The 19153-nt window shown below is 32.2% G+C and overlaps 4 protein-coding genes across 10 annotated transcripts in view; 2 read left to right on the top strand and 2 right to left on the bottom strand.

Moving 5' to 3' along the window:
- Positions 1-1719: 1719 nt before the first annotated feature.
- Positions 1720-7564, top strand: LOC123684530 (LIRP-like). The gene is made up of 3 exons (XM_045623823.1): positions 1720-1935; positions 6303-6474; positions 6786-7564. The coding sequence occupies exons 1-3, from the start codon at positions 1921-1923 to the stop codon at positions 6977-6979; spliced, it is 381 nt and encodes a 126-aa protein (XP_045479779.1). The 5' UTR covers positions 1720-1920; the 3' UTR covers positions 6980-7564.
- A 1496-nt stretch (positions 7565-9060) lies between these two features.
- On the top strand, positions 9061-12436 carry LOC123684616 (iodotyrosine deiodinase 1). Its single transcript, XM_045623937.1, has 4 exons — positions 9061-9264; positions 9329-9544; positions 11189-11505; positions 12157-12436. Exons 1-4 carry the CDS (start codon positions 9069-9071, stop codon positions 12337-12339), a joined length of 912 nt encoding a protein of 303 aa, XP_045479893.1. The 5' UTR covers positions 9061-9068; the 3' UTR covers positions 12340-12436.
- A 145-nt stretch (positions 12437-12581) lies between these two features.
- Positions 12582-16049, bottom strand: LOC123684617. The gene is made up of 4 exons (XM_045623938.1): positions 15804-16049; positions 14793-14939; positions 13785-13908; positions 12582-13670 (listed from the first exon to the last, which is right to left on the bottom strand). The coding sequence occupies exons 1-4, from the start codon at positions 15870-15872 to the stop codon at positions 13510-13512; spliced, it is 501 nt and encodes a 166-aa protein (XP_045479894.1). The 5' UTR covers positions 15873-16049; the 3' UTR covers positions 12582-13509.
- Positions 16050-17892: 1843 nt separating this feature from the next.
- LOC123684578 overlaps positions 17893-19153 on the bottom strand; it is a 33618-nt gene continuing 32357 nt past the window's right edge. For all 7 annotated transcript variants that reach the window (XM_045623880.1, XM_045623877.1, XM_045623878.1 and 4 more), the window contains 2 exons: positions 18500-19152; positions 17893-18419 (listed from right to left, as the gene is read on the bottom strand). In XM_045623880.1, coding sequence (XP_045479836.1) covers positions 18255-18419; positions 18500-19152 — 818 coding nt within the window. In that variant the 3' untranslated portion in view covers positions 17893-18254. The remainder of the gene's footprint in view (positions 18420-18499; position 19153) is intronic.

Here is a 19153-nt window from a genome sequence, read left to right on the forward strand (position 1 = left end):
TGTATTAAATAAATAAATCAGTGCTACAGTTGCAGCCTCATATCCTTTTCATAAAGTTTTCCATGGCCAATTCCCATTTTGGCGGCAGTATGTCCTCAATAACTTCACACGATCTAGGTGGCCAATTGTAATCACCTCTTCAAGAAATAACTCGGCCAGGAAACTCTTCCTGCAAAATTGCGATTGTTTCGTTGCTTGTGTGGCACGTAGTGCAGTATTGTTGAAAATGATTGACGATTGACGATAGCCTTATTCTCAAGATGGACGAGGAATCGACAAACCCGGTTTTTCGTCAACACTACGAGCTACAGCTGCAATATTCTAACTTTTTTTTGAACAACTCACACGGTTTAGATTCTTCACAACACTTAGTTGACCCAACATCTCAAATTTTTCCAGCAGTTTCACTATTACCGGCCGAGAATGTGCTTCACGACGACCCAAAAATTCTTTAGTTTTGCGAACAATTTTCACCATTTTGTAGTGAATTTTAACAGTTTTTACTTTTTTAGCTGATAAGATTTCCAGCTAATGAAATATAATATTAATTTATGTTGCCAAATTTTATTCAGCACAGCCTATATTTCATTACATTCCCAAGATTATCATATCTGATTAACATGAGCTAACTTGGTGCATTAAACGTATGGAGTTCATCACATTAGAAAGATTAAATTGTATAATTTGATTTATTTCATGAGTTAACACGTGTATAACCTTTTCTGTCCAAGTATGATGATTACGGTGCATACAAACAAGTTATTATTGATCCCACATCTGTTCAAAATCCAAAAGAACATATCAAATTGATAGTTTTCTGGTATAACCTCTATTATACAAGTCGTCAATTATATGAAAAAGAATAATTACTAATATGATAACCAATTCCTGCTATTGTCAAAACAATTCATTTAGAGCTCCTTACATCCACAATTGTTATTCCGATAACAAATTGAATACCTAGATTAAAATAATTATATTTATGTATGTTGTAGTTATAAACAGTTATAATGAGTACAAGAGGTCATTGTTTCTTTGCTTGTCGTCTATATTTAGAACTTGAGTGTTACTAGACATGCATCAGACAATTTTTGTCATTCGAAAGGAATGACTCTTATTCTCATTTGATTAGTTAGAAATACAGGTTGTTTCCTAACTAGGGTAATAAAACTTCAGACGATGATTCGTTAGATCATCTTTAATAAGAGTTCCTATCCTATGAAGCTGCTTCGTTTCTGAGATAAAGGGCGATGAATTTAAAAGAAAATAATATTTATAAACTATCATAAATATTGTTTAATTTTTTCTTTAAGTTTCTTATTTTGATTTCCATGAATTATATTATTCAAAATGAGTTGAAGTGATATTTTTTTCCTCAAAAATGAAGCTTGATGTGAATAAAAAACAAGAGAACAAAAACAATTTTTCAAAAGTGAGTGGTAGTATTTTTTCTCAATATTGTTGGCTATGGTGCACACTGAGGAGCGAATGGATTCACTGAACATCCTGTACAAATCATCTGAATATTGTGGCTTAAAAACTATATTAGGCATATTAATAACAGAATTCACTCGCAATGGAAATAATCGAAGGAACAAAAATTTAGGTATAATTTCGTGTATTCCACAGCATATTGAAATTTTGTTGAAAACTCCAGTACACAAATTGGGAATTGTAGAACATATACATATTGACTTGAATATTGATTGTTGACATTCTAGTTGAATCTCTCAGAGAGATTTTATTTTTTAAAAAAAGTTGGAACCAAGATGCGTAGATTACATGGTGTTGGCATATGCTTATTAAAATTTTCGAGTATAAAAATCGTTCCTGTAACTGTCATTCAGGTGTCTCTTTCACTCTGTAAACTGTGGTGTCGCTAAATTAAACTTAATCAATTTTTCCATTTCTGACAAGTGAATGATAATTGTAACGGTAAGAATATTTCAACAAATTTATAAATTATTAGATGAAATCCTGTGATTCGAATTAAATAAATAAATAATAATAAGTAAATGAATTGGAGTTCTCGAATAACTAACATTGAATTGTTAAATTGAGTTTTCATACGTCTCAATTTTTTCTCTTCTCAAAACTGTTTTTCTTGGAGTTGTCACATCAACAATGTTATTGTATGATAAGACTGACCTGGTTTAAAAATATCTAACTGACCACGTGATCTCGAAGCATATACTTATTTATGGATCGAATACAACGATTTCTTATTATCGAGGGTAACTTTAGACTGTATGACATTGATCGCAAGAATGCTGCAAATTCTGCTCAGAGATGTGTTATCTCTTCTATATATCAACCAAAAAATACAAAACAAATATAAATGTATATATAGTTCTGCGTAGTTTGAAATCAAATCCATTTTATTATTCCTTAACTGTTGAATAGTGTGCGATAAAAAATATTTTATTCAGAATCGTTGATTTTGTTGGTTATAGACTTCATGTTAGATAGTTCCCAAGAAAAAGTATTTTAAGACTTGGAACTAGAAGACTTTAGTCTCAATCTAGGAAGTGTCGCATTTGTTTTTTAAATATAATTTCAAGCATCTTGGCCTTATCATTCCTGAAAGAAAGTTACGATTTTTATATTTTACAATTTCCAAATTTTCAGTGGAAGGGTGATTTTTTCCTTGAAATTTTTAAGAGCCTATAATGGGAAATAATGAACTACAATTTGATTTTCATGAAATTCAGAAAAGCAGCGCCTATTACTCCTTTGGAGGAAATAAAACTAGGCAATGAGATGTGCTTTAATATGTCATTATTGTTTTCAGTTTATCTAGATAATTCTCTTCTATAAATTTAGTGTTGCGATCAACATGACATCTTGAGTAAAGCTTGAAATTACGCGTGAAATTTCAAAACCAGATTTTTTTTCGATATTCTGCTTGAACTTTCTTCGATATTCTACTTGAATTTTCTCCGATACTAGAGACGCGATTGAAATAGTAATTTTGAAATCATCAGGATAATAAAATTTCGAACGGACATATTTACGGGGTTCCGTAAATAATAAGATTCTGCATAATAACGACCCTGATTGCGGCATTCGAGATCAAAATATAACCTGAAAATTTCAAATTCCTGCGTTCTGTTTGAAATTTATCGTGTTTCGGAACCGGACGGACATAATTGAATTTGATCACCGATTCATCATCAGTTAATCTATGTTCGGGGAACGAGTTCTCATAAAGGAAGGTGTTCTTTTGAATTTTTGGGCAATCGTTTACATTTCAATTAGCACTCTCTCACTCTGTACGGTGTTGCCAAAAAATATGACGTTGTATTATTGACGTACCTGAAGGATTTGTACATAAAAAGAGCTTATACTATATGTATATACATATTATAGCATTGTTTCAGTGAAAGAGTGTAAATCATGTTATAAAGAAACGAAAAGAAGCAGAATATTTTTGAAAAATTTCTAGTTATATCATCTCATTTGAATCACCCAAAATTCTTGAAGATCATCAAAAATAAGCATGATTGAATGCAGACAGGAATTTTGAAACCTATCCCTACCAAGGGTTCAACATATGATGATAAAAACCATTAGTCGAACAAATGGTCCTACATACTTCAAGAGCCAGACTTTGATTTATTTAATTGGGAATTGTGTAGTACTCGACTAATGAAGATTATTTCGCTTATCTCGTAAAGTATGGAGTTGGGTTTAGACTTTCAATAAATGATAAAGTTTCCATACGTTCAGTAGCACAGTACTTGACGTATCTGTGTTCAGTTCAAGTGCCGTATTGTTAAGGTGCGTTCGAAGTGTTTTTGATAGAAGGACAATGCATAATCGTTCTGGTTAGGACTGAAAGGAATACAAATAAAAGGTTAGGTTGTTAAAAAATTTAAATTTTGTATTAATTTATCATATTTCATCCAAGCAAATTATGATACGGTAATGGTAGTTTTTTCAAACTTCCAACATCCTGTACCTCAGAAGCATTTAAACAAATATCAATTTTTTTTAAATGAATGGGATCTCAAAATAACGGATCTATTCTGAAACCCCCTGCATCTAAAATAATGACAAAAAACGTTGAATTCAAAATTGGGGAAGTTTACATTTATTTGGGAAATATATCTAATACACGAAAAATGAAATATTTCTTTTTTTGTGTATTGCATTTCCCCAATAAATGTAAAGTTTTCAACTCATTCTAAGTAAATATAGATTCAACGGTTGCACATTTTTTTGAGATATATGGTTCTACTGGCATTACATATAAAAAGAAAAATTTCCAATTGAAGAACATTTAAATTTTATCAATAACTTGAAAATCAACAATAGCTATGTGAATTAAGAATATCAAATTGTGCGTATCTTCAAATGTCAAGAAGCTATCGAGTGTACTTGACACGTATTCAAATAAAAAAAAAAAAACAATTTGCGTCTCGGATCTTGAAAACTTATGCGTAGGATAGAACAACGATGCTAAGTGCCGAAAAAGCTAATGAATTGACAAAAATAGAAATAAATAGAATTAAGAAAATATTTTTCGAACAATAGAGATTCTTCATCGATATACATAATGATAAAGTTTTTAAAAGAATGTACTCCTCAAAATTGATACAGCAATGAGAGGAAGCCTTTGAAAGTAACTGTAACTTTACACGAATATGGGATTTCTTAATTGAAAATCAATAAAACTGAATAGCAACAAACACATAGATACCTATATTTCTTCCCTTATAAAGAAATTCATTTTAACCAAAATAAAACTTCGTGAACGATTTATATAATATTTGATTACTGGCCTCTCAGTATTTTACAAGAACAGATAAATTTCACACAATATTTTATCATTCTCTCCTACCTTCAAAAAATATTCCAAATCCAAAGATTTTTCAATGAGAGTGAAAAAAGTATCCAACCTATTCAGAATAGCGTCTTCATATATTTTAAGGGGTCTATTGAAAAAAAAAATGCTAAGAGTTTACGGTAAAGGATATTGTAAATTGCATATAGATAATATGAATTCTCCAATATTTGATTTCCTGATTATATGCTTCGAAAGTGGCATTAAAATTTTTTGAATAATCAATGCAGCTGAACAGCTGATATTTCCACCTAATTTCATGTGAATAGCTCTCATAGTTTCAGAAAAAAATCTATGGCGGATGAAAGGTTTTATAGTTTATTTATTTCCAAAAATAAACATTTGGGATAGATCGACGAAACAAAATTTTAATCTCTCGGAACTTTCTACAGTTTACTCACGAATTGGAATGTATAGAATTCAAAAATTGAATTTTCTTTTTGATACCAAGAATTGGGTGGAACAAATCAAAGAAATTATAGATATCTACAATCGTTATTGCAATCCAAAAGGAGGTGGCATAGAGAGTAGAGACCAGCGTCCCTATGGATCATTGAATCCAGCACAGCCGTCTTCAACTTGTTGAAGTTGAAGAAGGCTATGAATCCAGGTTTAAATTTACGAGATCCATTATATTTTTCTTTCTCGTTAACTTTTTTGTAGTTTTTTGAATCTTTGCATTCCAAAACATGAATATTTCGTTTTATTTATAAAAAATTATATATTTTAAAAATGTATAGTTAGCACATTGTATTAATGAAATTGGTATTCAAGGAAATTGACGCAACAGAAATATCACTTATACAGGGTGTTTCATTGGTGAATTGTACAAATGTTAACCTTAGGTATAGCTACCCTAGACGATGTCAAAAAACCTATTTGTTTTGGATCTCTCTACCTCAGGTTAACGTATGTACATTTACCAATGAAACACCCTGTATAAATAAACGTCACTTTGGCTCATGACAATTAATCTATTCAAATCTAGAAAAAAAAATGGGATCATAGAAAAAAACTCTATAAATTTTCAATTCCCGATATTTAATATACCGATCCGTCTGATGATTTCAGACAAATCTTAAATACAAAGTAAAATTTAGACAGGGTTACAAAACTTCTCGAGATAAATGAAGGTCGGCAATCGGCAGAAATATAAATACCAGCCCACATTATATAACAGATATTAATTGCTAATGAACCAAACAAATTGAATATAATTAGATAATAATTAGTGGAATCGTGAAAAATGCAAGTGCATATGAGATAAAGTTTGCGAATTGCGTAACTACAATACGATAGACAATGGAACATGCTATTTTGCAGAGTTCGACGAAAATACTGCCGAAATTGAATTTTTTGTTTATCTTTCTAATCTGAAGAAATTATTTACTTTTTGTTGATTTATTTAATAGTTTAGTAATTGAGATTACTTGCTCATATTGTTATTTTTTTTCAGATGAATTTCCTCAGACTGATCTTCTCTATAGTTATTATGTTTATAAGTGCTTCATATTGCCAAACAGACATGCTGAAGTATACAAAGAGAAAATATTGTGGAGATAACTTATCAAAAACACTATCCATAGTTTGTAAAGGAAATTACAACACATTAACAAAGAAATCAGATGGTATGTATAAATTTTATTTCCTATATTTGTTTTTAATCTATAATGCTGCATGGTTGAAGTCTGAAGAGGACAATTTTCGGCAAAATGTTATTACAAAATAAATAAACCTTTTGTTTGAGCATGGCCATGAGGATAAAAAACCTTTGCTTGCAAATTTAGTTTATCGTAGAGAGAAAAGAATAGATTATATATGTTTAATTTCTACGTTTCATTCCCGAATATATTTGCCTATATATAATATAAAATTCGAATAACTAATTGAAAATATATTAGGGAACGCTGAATCTTATTCTGTTTTTTTTTCTTTTCAGTTATAGAGAAAAAAGGCTATTGGTCTCCAATTTTCAATCCCGAATACGAGGAAACCAGGTTTCCATTCACAAGAAAATCGAGAGCTGTTTCAATGATGAAATTCTATCAAAGAAGAAGAAAAAGGGGTGTATTCAATGAATGTTGCGAAAAGGCCTGTTCACATAGAGAACTCTCATATTATTGCGGTCACTGAGAAAACTTTAGAACAACTTGAAAGGATAACTGGACATAGAGAAGGATTATGTGGACAATCTAATTAATTTTCTTGAGAACATGAAAAATGTGTATTTTCATGTTATTATGAAATAACGGAAGAGATATTCAGAAATGAGAAAACAAGATAAATGATTTCCTAAACGTTTCCTAAATGGAAGGACACAGACATCGAAATGAAACTTCAAATAGAACGAAGAATTATAAGAAGTAGTTTCAAATAATTTTTAATAAATGCAACATACCATTTCATCCGACTTGAATAGGTTGAAATCGAATGAATTGATATATGTTTGATTGAAAACTGCTTTTGTGAACCAGTGGAATATGTATATTATTGTTCCCAATAAGAGAACTTGAACTTGTTCTTTTGATGGGAACAACAACAAAAATTTTATGAGATATGGAAAATGATGGAGCAGAATCTAGATTAATCTATTAGAAAGAATATATTGACTTACCGAAATTGACTAAATTTCATGAGTTTGAAAATATATTCTTAGTATTATTGTCGTTCATTGAAATGTGTGATTTGACCACTTCGATGGGATCATCATCTTTCTGTGTTTATTCGAAAAAAAACCGAATTATTTAAAACTTTTTATTTCGATTACTTCCTTCTTTTCATGAAGATCTATTCGTTTCAAAAATATCGCGTCTAAAACGGTATTTATTATTGAAATGGATTATGATAAATAATTTTTAATCAAATTGATTCTTCTTCGATAAAGATTGCGCTGTCAATCTGTGCATTTACGCTTTAGATAGTTATAATTATAGTTAGTTTTAATTTCCATTTGTGGTCATTTTGAACTATCTGTGTTAATAACTTTTTTTATATTCGAAATGGCCTTGTGATAATTGCTTAATATTATTCTGTAAGTGAGTAAATATAGTGTGAATAAATATGTGTAAGTTAATAAATTGAATTATTCGTACTTTTTTATTTTTATTGTAAGTAAATAAGAGATCAAACTTCTTTCTAGAGCTAAATTCATATAGATTTTCTCTATTTCTTGAAAGCTTTACATTTATATTTGTTACATTGTTGACTAATCTGAGGTATCTTTCGGACCACTTATAGAGTGATCCTTAAATTTGCAGAACACTTGCAAACTTTTCGGGAATTCAATAAAATTATCTCGAACGGTTTTCAAGATATGATCTTTAGTTTAAACCATTATATCTAAAAAAGATGTCAAAAAAAGTTGCCTACGTCAAAAAATACCACAGTGGGGTATTTTTGAATCAGAATTTCATGGAGATTATATAAGTATGACATGACAATCGGGCATTCTCGTTTGAAAAACAGAATGGTATCTGGTTTCACCATTTTTGGACCAGCCTCTAGAATTAAAAATAATTAATCTCATGCTATAAGTAATGTCGATTCCTTCAAAATTTGAATCATTATCCTAGCCCAAAATTTCCAGAGGTGATCGACCAATCGAGCACTATTGACTCACCCTGTATATACAGGTTCATACAAAATATCTATATGATCGAATTTCTGATTCTGATTATGTGATCGGCTTGAAATTTGGTACGGAACTTGAAATTGTTATTTCAAATAAACTGTCAAAATATCAACTCCGTCGGTTTTGTGGTCATGGAAATATTGTGGAATTTTTTCAAGATAATCTTCTTCAATTTTCTATGGTTCAGCTCACGCAATAAACATGAAATTATGCACGAGACTTGAAATTATCATTATATACCCAAATGCCTATTTTTACTTCGATCGAATCCACAGTTTTGAAATTAACAGAAAAACAACATTACGAACAGCCTCATTTTGCCCAAAAGAACTTAAGTTCTCGGTCTTAAAATTAAAAATTATAGACATTGTGATGAAATGAACGAATCGTAGAACGAGCGCCCAAAAAGATTTTGAAGCAACTCATAGAAAAAAGTAACCACTAAAAACAGGAATAATTTCCAATTTTTCATATTGTCAAAAAAAAAAACATCTCATTTCAAGCATACCAGAATCACTACGACTGAATGATCATCATGTGATCATATCTGCAGTGTGCTAGTTTCGTGGCTGACTATCCCATGAGAAGTGAATGACCATAAGATGTTGTTACAGTCTCATATCATTGTTGATATTCCATACTCGATTGAACCTCATAATGATCGAGAAGTATTGGGAGTATTTAGCAGCGGCAATCTCTTTGTATTTTGTTATTCATTTCGTGTACCCTAGATTTCAAAAGAAAAAATCTGCTACCGAAAGATCCAGAGAAAACGATGTTTCTAATGGTAAGTTAGTGGAAAATTCATCATCAGCTTATTCTCATGTTCTCTTTCTTGATTGTTGTCGTAGATAATTATTCTGACGTCGAAGAGGATGATGGTGTAGCCCCGGCCTTACCAGAAGATTTGGAACATGTTCCTCTGAAATTTGATATTCTTTCTACAGATGTGATGATCAAAAATTCGAGAGATTTCTATGAAAAAATGAATCGACGTCGAACGATCAGAACCTTCAGTTCCAAGTCGTTTCCAAAAGAAGTGATTTATAACATAATCAAAACTGCAGGTAGGAATTTACATTTACAATTTTTACATGTCCCCAACATGGTTAGATTACGTTGTCGGATTGTGATATATTTTCAAATCCACAATTTCACTATATCGTTATGAATGTGTATATTATAGAATTGAAGGAAATATATTTATTTGAGTGATTCCTGATTAAATATGCAAATTTGAATATTTGGAATCCGATATTTCTCCTGATTGTTGAATATATAATAAGCAGAATATTTATTACTTTCTGTATCTACCTGCTGAAATCCAAGGTTTGGCAACTTTTGCTCTCCTAGTGTCATCGGTTGTTTCACGTCGTTTGTCGCGCGCTTGAAGTTTGCTTTCTGAATTTCTGATATATTTAGGTATTCATTTCATTATATTTTGAGTTAATATGAAACGTTGATTCACAATGGGACATAAGAAGTGAGTTCTTTGTGGAGAAACTCGCGAATTGAGTGAAATATCGTCTCACTAATGTTTTCATTTCCGCGCGCTTCATGCCAAATTTCATAGTTCATGTCGGGGACAAAATTTGCTTACTGAAAATGACATATGCTCCCTTTATCTATGTTTATTGCTCTGAGATGCCTAGTAACAACATGTTCGACTAACTAACTTGCTAAAACTAAAATTATAATCTTTTTGAGCGCTCGTTTAATGCAAGATCGATCATTTCTTCACAAAAATCTGCATTTTTCAAATTTTGAGCCGGCAGTGGTATAAACGATAAGGGTCGACTCACTGATGGAGAATTGGTGTTCAAATTCAGTCCTTGAAAGCTCCCCACTTCATGTCAGTGTTTTTTAATTGTATGTATGTTTGTAAAAGGTTTTACTCTAAATGGATGAGTTAGTTTTCTTGAAACACTAATAATTCCTCAAAACACTCCACAGAAAAGGTTTTAAGCTATAACTTTTATCTTCAGAATGTCTGTCCGTTCAGGGTAATCTATCCTTTTAAGGTTTCAAAACGGTTGGGATATATTTGTTTCCTAAATCACGCACTTATAAGATTTAATTCCATTAGGATTCTTTGCCATCTCATTTGTTCGACTATTAACACCTGTACCTGTATTTTGCTAAAAAAAAATTAAATGAAACATAAGTAAATTAAAAATAGATATATTTGTTATCTACTATCCAGCTCTAAATGAGTAAAATAGGAACAATGTTTCATTTCCGAGATATTTCTCACAATGAACCACTAAATTTACCACAAGCTACCACACTATTGCAACTGATACACTTATCATAGATGCATATTGCAGAATTCACTCATTAAAGTTTCTTAAACATGAAAATTTATTTGACCTTCAATCAATAACGAGATAGGTTTACTGCACGTGTCTTGTTTTACACGTGGATGTTGGGCTTAATAATTGAACAAACCTTCTTTAGAATGAGTTACTATACTGATGAATTCTTCTTCGGCTTCGATAACTACATCAATGAAAAATTTAACAATAGGAAAGTCACATAAATTAACATAATATTGCTACTTTTCATTCACAGCATACCAGAATTATCGATTGAAATGTTGATTACACATTTAAATAACTGAATGTACCTATACAAAGGTACAAGTAATAGATTTATATCTTAATTAAATTATTTTTAACGAACTCTATATGGCATAGTTGAATCATTTTTAGGAACTGCACCTAGTGGAGCTCATACAGAACCATGGACTTTTGTGGTGGTCGAAAGTATGGATATCAAAAGAGAAATACGTGAAATAATAGAGACAGAAGAAGAAACTAACTATAAGAAGAGAATGGGAAAAAAGTGGACTACGGATTTGAAACCTTTGAGAACAAACTGGATCAAGGAATATCTGACAGAAGCCCCTTATCTTATTCTAGTTTTCAAACAATCTTATGGCTTGAAACCTGATGGAACCAAGAAAAATCATTATTATAACGAACAGAGCTTGTCAATAGCTGTTGGATTCCTTCTGGCTGCCATTCATGTGAGTATAAATGCTGAAGAAGTCAGGAGCTCGTGTTCATGCGCTTTTGCCAATATTCCTTACTGTGGACTCCAATTGGCACATTAATGAACAAATGTTCAAAAGCTCTTGACTTCACGTCAGTGTTTTCCTAATATGCAGTATTTCTTCTCCAATATTCCTATTTAATTTTCTATGGTCCTGATGATGCTATGGACAAAATCTGCAAGGAGCTTGAAATGATTATTCTATACGTAAAATCTAAACTCCATCTGTTTTATAGTCACTGATATATTGAGTCTTTTTTTTCGTAATTCTTCTTGAATTTTTTATACCTAGTTCTGGTAAGAGGCTATAATTTGCCATTCTACAAACAAAGGCAAATTTTCCTCTTGATGGAATCTGCAGTTTTCAAATTAAGAAGAAAACAAAATTTCGAACGACCATATTAAAGGAACCCCTGATTGGTTTTGACCATTAAGAAAATTTTATTTTTCACCACAAATTACTAGCGCCTATAGTTCCGAAGATATAAATTTTTGCAATTTTCGTCACGTGTCGAGATATTTTGCTTTGAAAGAAGAAAAACCATAGTTTTAAATTTGCAGTGTTCTTAGATTGAAATATAATGGAATCATATTGTATTAATTCAAAAGAAATCATAATTTTCAGAATGCTGGACTATTCTCTCTAACATCAACTCCCTTGAATTGTGGACCAGCCATAAGACTTCTTCTCAATAGACCATCATCTGAAAAATTGGCTTTCCTCCTACCTGTTGGGTATCCTTCTGAAGGATGTTTGGTGCCTGATTTGCATAGAAAACCTCTCTACGAAATAATGATTGAATACTGAACTAACAACATTAGTCATACACATGAATTTATTCAAACACAAACATTTTTATACATTTTATATCAGATACTTGTAATATAACAACCCTTATCTTTTTTACAGTCATCATTCCTTAGACATTGATCAGTACTCCTTTCTTTGTTTTAACTATCATGACTTTTGCATTCCTCTCAATCTTTAATATCAATCGACATGATGGCCATTTAACTATTTCAAAAATAACCTATAAGTTGAAATATTTGAACCTTGAGAATTGCCCAAAAATCAAAACAAATCTCTTGAAGATCATATGAGAATTAGATTGAGAGGAAATATAAGTACATACCACAAAGATTATTTCGATATGATTTTCAATTCAAACAATCGCAATTACAATTCAACAAATCCAAATTTTGATATTTGAACACAGGACCATTTCAGTCGAATATTATATAAAAATATGAAAAATTCTCAAACCTGCCTAAATTCACAGCACAAAAATTAAATGGATAATTTTATTGTCAATATAGGAGTTGGAACCATTTATATAATAAGCAAAAACAACTTTTAGGCTATCCCTCATCGAATGATTTTAAAAATAGGTATAATATAGATACTGAATAATAATGAAATAACTGAAACTCAAAATAGTATTGAAGTCGTTTGAATATAAAACTATATTTACCTATTTCAACGAGATTTCTTAAATTACTTCAAAAATTACTTTAATCCAATAATTATAAGAAATCCTACTACATGGACGGTGTAGCTATACAGGGTGTTAGGCAAAAATTATGTGAAAAATGCAGAGATTTATTGATGAAAACTTAAGTCTGTTTTTCCCAAAATTTTTCTTCGATTTCGCTTTCCTTTTCCTCGCTTTTCAAGGAAATGCGAAAAGAGTTGTCAATTTGCACACCATAATATTAGCAAATCATAAAACATTGACCTGTATCAATGGGCACAATCTATCGAATTTGGTTTCCATTCGATTAAACATAATCAAGAAAAATTCAAACGTAAAAATGAGTTCGTATCTAATTGTAAAAAACACAGACCTTAATTTCAAACAAGGTATCACCTTCAGAATATTTGAGATATCTTCACCAAACACCCTACATATTGGATGTGTTCCATATGAGTAATCCGAAAATTCACAAAAAAATAATTATCTCGAGTGATATCAAGGTTCTAAACTGCTGTTATATCATCAATTTGACCACTTGGTGTAGCAGTCATATAACCTCCTTGGTCAGAATAAGACACTTCATATGCTCCTGGTATCGAAGAATTGTATTGAGCTATTTCTGTGTAAAAACCATAAATTCCAACTATGCCAAACCACATCAAACCTAAAATAATATTTAAAAGTTATCAACATGCATTCAAATGGGAAAATATATCTACTAAATGGATGAAAATCAACCAAATATCAAACTGAAAATGTTCAAGTGATGTGTACTCACCGCAAACAATCAGTACTAATAAGAAAGCTGCATTTGTGAAAACAAACATTCCTGCGTAGATCGTAACAATCAGAAGTAGTACTGATTCCAACAGCATGTAAAGAAGAATGAATTTTTCTTTTGCCTGAAAATTTCAACTCAATTAATTACTTAATATAACATGAATAGGAGCAATTCCTCAGAAAAACACGAGAAAAGTACTGATTTGGTTTTAAGCGCTCGTTCTTTCATGCGCCTATGGCATATCAGACCACAAACTGTCATATGTATCATATGAAATATAATTCATAATGATGTCAATGGTTATATAATTTGATTGGAAGACAAATTCGTCATCGGTAGGCAGAAGAACCTTATTTATCGTTAAAGACCAATCCATGATCAAAATTCGAAAAGTATATCTACTTATATGTAAATCATCATGAATTGTTCAGGGAACGACCGCTAAAAAAAAAATTCAGTTTCTGTAACCGAGCACTCTTGAATTGATATTAAATTCTTCTAACAAAATCAAAAGAAAACATAAATTTTGGATCCTAAAATCAGCTGAAATATCTGCAGTTAATACCCATACCAAATTTTATAAATATTGGACAAGTAGAAAGCAAATATTGAGATCCTGGGAATTTCAGGTTTACGCATGAACAAGACGAAAAAGCTTTTGACCCTACCCTACCTGAACATGCAGAACAAGTGATATACTGAATTTTACATTTGCGCATGCTCTACCTCTACGACTCCCCGTCATTCAATAATACTTATTATGGGACCAACTACAACCAACACCAAATTCAATTCAAATCGGATAAGAATTACAAAATAATATTAAGGCTGTTACAAAAATTTGCGGATACCAAGACCTAAGAGCAGAAACAATATCAAGGTGGTTCTGAACAGTTTTTAATTAATTTTGCGGGTAGAAATGTTGAAATTTCTCCACCTTCAGCAGACTCAAAACCAAAAAATCATTTTCACTAGCAAATGCAAAATAATATATTCACATTTTACCTTCAATATAGCTATAGAAAGAATTCCACCTGCTGTCAAACTTGTTATTCCCATGAATATACCAACAACAATGAAAGAATTATACTTTTTAGCATTTCCTTTATCAATATTCATTATACAATCTAGAATCAGAGCCACTCCTGTTAGCTAAAAAAAAATGAAAGTATTGATGGTTATACACTTTCAAAAATCCATCAAAATATTATCCATGCACTGTAGTAATGAATGAATCATAATAATATAGATATTAAACGATGATCTTGAAATCTCAATTCTTGATGAGGGCAATTTTTAGAAATGGGATTTGGTTTCTAATCAATAGTAGGTATAGGTAATGAGAGTAATTATGTTAATAGTGTACTAGTCTCTGAAAAAATATTATTGCTTTTTTTCTTTCTGAACGTTCGAATACAAAATAACCTAATAATCATGAACGTATACATATATGAATAATATGCACTGAACTAATTTGTATATTTTTCAAAGAAAAAAAAAATTAAAACCTCTCATCAAAACATTTTACAGCAAATTTCATTGAATACAGATTCAGTTTCAGTACACAAAATGGTCATATGAACATTGATTAATTTAACAAAACACTGTGTTGAATGTTTTAAGATAAAATGAAAGCCTAAATTATGTAATCAATCAATTAATAAACTTGACAATTAATTACTATATAAAAATTTTTCCTAGTATGATTTTTATAATCACAATTTCACGTTTCAAGCAGGAGCCAGATTAACATCCTGTATATCACTCTTTCCTCCCGAAATATTTCTCTTATCAGTCATGTGATCATCCTTGCTGAACTATCATTAACTCATATTCGAGTGAGAAAGAAAATGAGGTACACTAAGAATTTTAAACAGTCTTCCCCTACTTATGGATTGAAATCAATTCATTTTTGCATCGATTGTAAAACAATCCAAATGTAGATATACCTTTTCTAAGTATAAAAATGAAAGTAAAAGTCGTAAAAGATGCCAAACAGTTTTAAAAAATACTCACAAGACTAACAAGACTCATTATAACGGCCCCATTCCGAAAACCGAAAATGAAACAGAATTTTTTCACCATTTTTATTTGATTTTCCTGACTGTATTCTAACTAGGCCGAAAGCGAACACATAGCTGCTGGTGGATTACTCTATACTCAGAGGGATGCTGTGAAAATTATTCCCCTCCCGAAGGACACCAGACTTTTCGGCGCCCTAGTATGGATCCTGGAACGCTGCTTCCCCCAGTGTACATTTACGCACACTGATCACGAATTCAATAAGCATTGTGGAGATAAGTTTATTCTCCTCCTTTGAGCGCTCGTATACACAGCGCTTCATCATTTTCCATCTCTGTTTTGAGCTGAATATGATGTTAAACGATAAGGTTGTTTTCATGACGAATACGTGGTTAAATTCAGTTCTGTTCGTCCGGAAATCGGAAATCTCGAACGGACAAACCTATAAACGTTAGATTTTTAGAATAGGTTCGAATTTTGAATGCCGCGATTGAGTTCGTTTACGTTAAATCCAACAAGGAGTTTCGTAAACATTGTCTCTCAAAAAATTGTTCTCCTAATCGTTCCGAAACTGCGTATTTGATCGAGACAATATTTTGCATTTAGATGTAAAATATTAGGTGTACAACTATGCTTCCGCCGTTTTGTAATAGATGGCTATAGCGGTGAGTGGTAGCTGAAATGAATAGATCGTAGATGTCATACAATAAGCTTAGGTATTCGTAAACATAACGCCATAGAAATATTAGTCAATTTGTGTTTGCATCATAAAGTTATTCTCGATTGAACATGTCAGCTTAAGAGCCAAATTCTCGCCATTTGCGGGAGGTCTCAATTTTCTAATTTAATATGAAGAAATCTGCGGCTGAGGCTCATCGAATGCACTCAAATGCCCATGGTGAGGCCGCTATTAGTGAAAGAACGTACCGAGAGTGGTTTCAACGTTTCAAGAACGGTGATTTTGTGTCGAAGACCAACATGGCGGTGGAAGAGAGAAGGTGTTTTAAGATGCAGAATTCAAGGCATTACTTGGTCAAGACTCGTGTCAAACGCAACAAGAATTGGCGAAGGCATTTGGACTGACGCAACAAGACATTCAGAAACGCTGAAAGTCTTGGGAATGATTCAGAAACAAGAAAATTGGGTACATTTGTTCGCTAGTGAACAGGTGCTTGTAAGGCAAGGACGAAAGGGATTTCTGCATCGCATTGTGACTGTAGATGAAAAATGGGTTAATTACGAGAGAGAAGGTTTTCGAAGATGCAGAATTGGAGGCATTACTTGATCAAGACTCGTGTCAAACGCAACAAGAATTGGCAGGATCATTGGGAGAGACGCAACAAGCCATTTCAAAATGCCTGAAAGTTATGGGAATAATTCAGAAACAAGAAAATTGGGTGCTGTTCGAGTTGAAGCCGAGAGATGTTGAACGGCGTTTCTTTGCTTTTGAACAGCAGCTTGCAAAGTAAATACGGAAAGGATTTCTGACTCGTATTGTGACTGGAGACGAAAAATGGGTTCATTACGATAATCCCAAGCGCAGAAAATCATGGGGATTTCCCGGCCATGCATCCACGTCGACGGCCAAACCGAATATTCACAGTTCCACAGCGAATGATTGTCCGGCCCCCTTAAACAGAAAATTTCTTACCAGGTCGAGACTTGGCTTATATTAGGAGTACGTGTCCTACCCACTGAACCATCCTGTCCATATTCTAAGAAGGTGAAGGATTCTAAGTGAAAAATATGAAGCTTTTCGCTTTCAAATTCATTTTCAATTTATTTGACCAGTATTAGGAGTGCGTGTCCTACCCACTGAACCATCCTGTCCAGATTCTAAGAAGGTGAAGGATTTTAAGTGAAAAATATGAAGCTTTTCGCTTCCAAATGAACTACAACAAATGGCTTACCGTATGAAATTTTGTTTTCTTAATGATTGAAACAGAAATAATCTTCTGATCGAACTGAAATTTAGATATTACTCATAGATACAATATAGTGAGATGGCTATTGATAAAATCAATAGTATACGTATCCAATGCATCGTATATTCAATAGAATAGAAATAAATGAAACTGCGTCCTGAATTAGGTATATAATTTATTGTTCTTAACAGCTCAATCTCTTTTTCACGAAGAAAAAAGAATCGGTGAAATTATTTCAGAAATGTTGAGTTCAAACTTATCAGTTATACAAATGATATTTCTTTGGCATGATTGGCAATACATGAACGATACTATGCATAACACTCACTCATCTATGAAATATAAGTAAAAAAATCATAAATAAATTCGGGAATAAAAATATTGTTAACTATACTACAATTAAAACTTATATCTTAAAATTGTTAAATATGTTATTATCATCCGAAGTCTTTCAATTGAGCCGCCATCATCATCTGAGAAAATTACACGAAATATATACAATATATAATTTACAAAAATCTCATACTATGCACAAAGTGTTATCTTTACAAACTGAGATTTGGGCTTCTTGCATTATCCTCAACCTTGGACCTAGAGGAACTCCCATTTTCTGCAGTCTTTCCTCGCTTAGGTAAGGCAGTTCTACCATACCAACACGCTCGTTCTCGAAAACATTAGCGTATTTCTGAAAAAAAAAAAGTTGATTCTCTAAACCTATTTCTTTAAGCCAACATGAACAAGAATTTATTGTTTGTATCTACTCACTTCGTAGCCCAATTTCCTCAAAAACATTCTCAATAATGGCGGCTCATCTCCAAAAAACTTAGTAAGCTTTTTAACTCTAGTTGGATTGGCCAAATTCGGCAATTCTTTGGAACTGTTTGTGGGCCTGGATGAAGACTGCGATCTAACATTCAACATATTGGTCTGAGTTCTTAAGGCAGCGATTTCTCCTCTTATATTCTCCATTTCCTGGATCATGATATGCTGCGTCCTCATCTCCGAAGAAAGATGAGCAACAGATCTAGCTAAGGTCACCACGTGTGATTCTAATCTCTGAAAACGCTTGTTGATGCCTCTAAGGTCTCTAACTTTCTTCCTGTCCTCGTGTGCTTTCCTTTTATCCCTAATTGGTCTGCTGCTCACGGAACTGGATGGTAGGGATGACATACTGCCATACCTCCTCTTGCTGAATCTTGGATCGGAAGGCTGGTATCTTCCGACATTCTTCTTAACTCCTAATAATTTCAGAACCTCAGAGTACATACTCTCTAGACCTTCAAGTTGCTTCCTGATAGTTCTAGCATCTGCGGTACTAATGTTGTCTTCTTCTGAATCACTTTGGCCATCTAGCATTGATTCTAGATCGAGCGACCTTGTGGTTGTAGATGTTATATCTGTGTTGTCTAAGCCAAAAAC

Source organism: Harmonia axyridis, chromosome 7 (genome assembly GCF_914767665.1).
Source record: "Harmonia axyridis chromosome 7, icHarAxyr1.1, whole genome shotgun sequence".
Classification (NCBI taxonomy): Eukaryota; Metazoa; Arthropoda; class Insecta; order Coleoptera; family Coccinellidae; genus Harmonia; species Harmonia axyridis.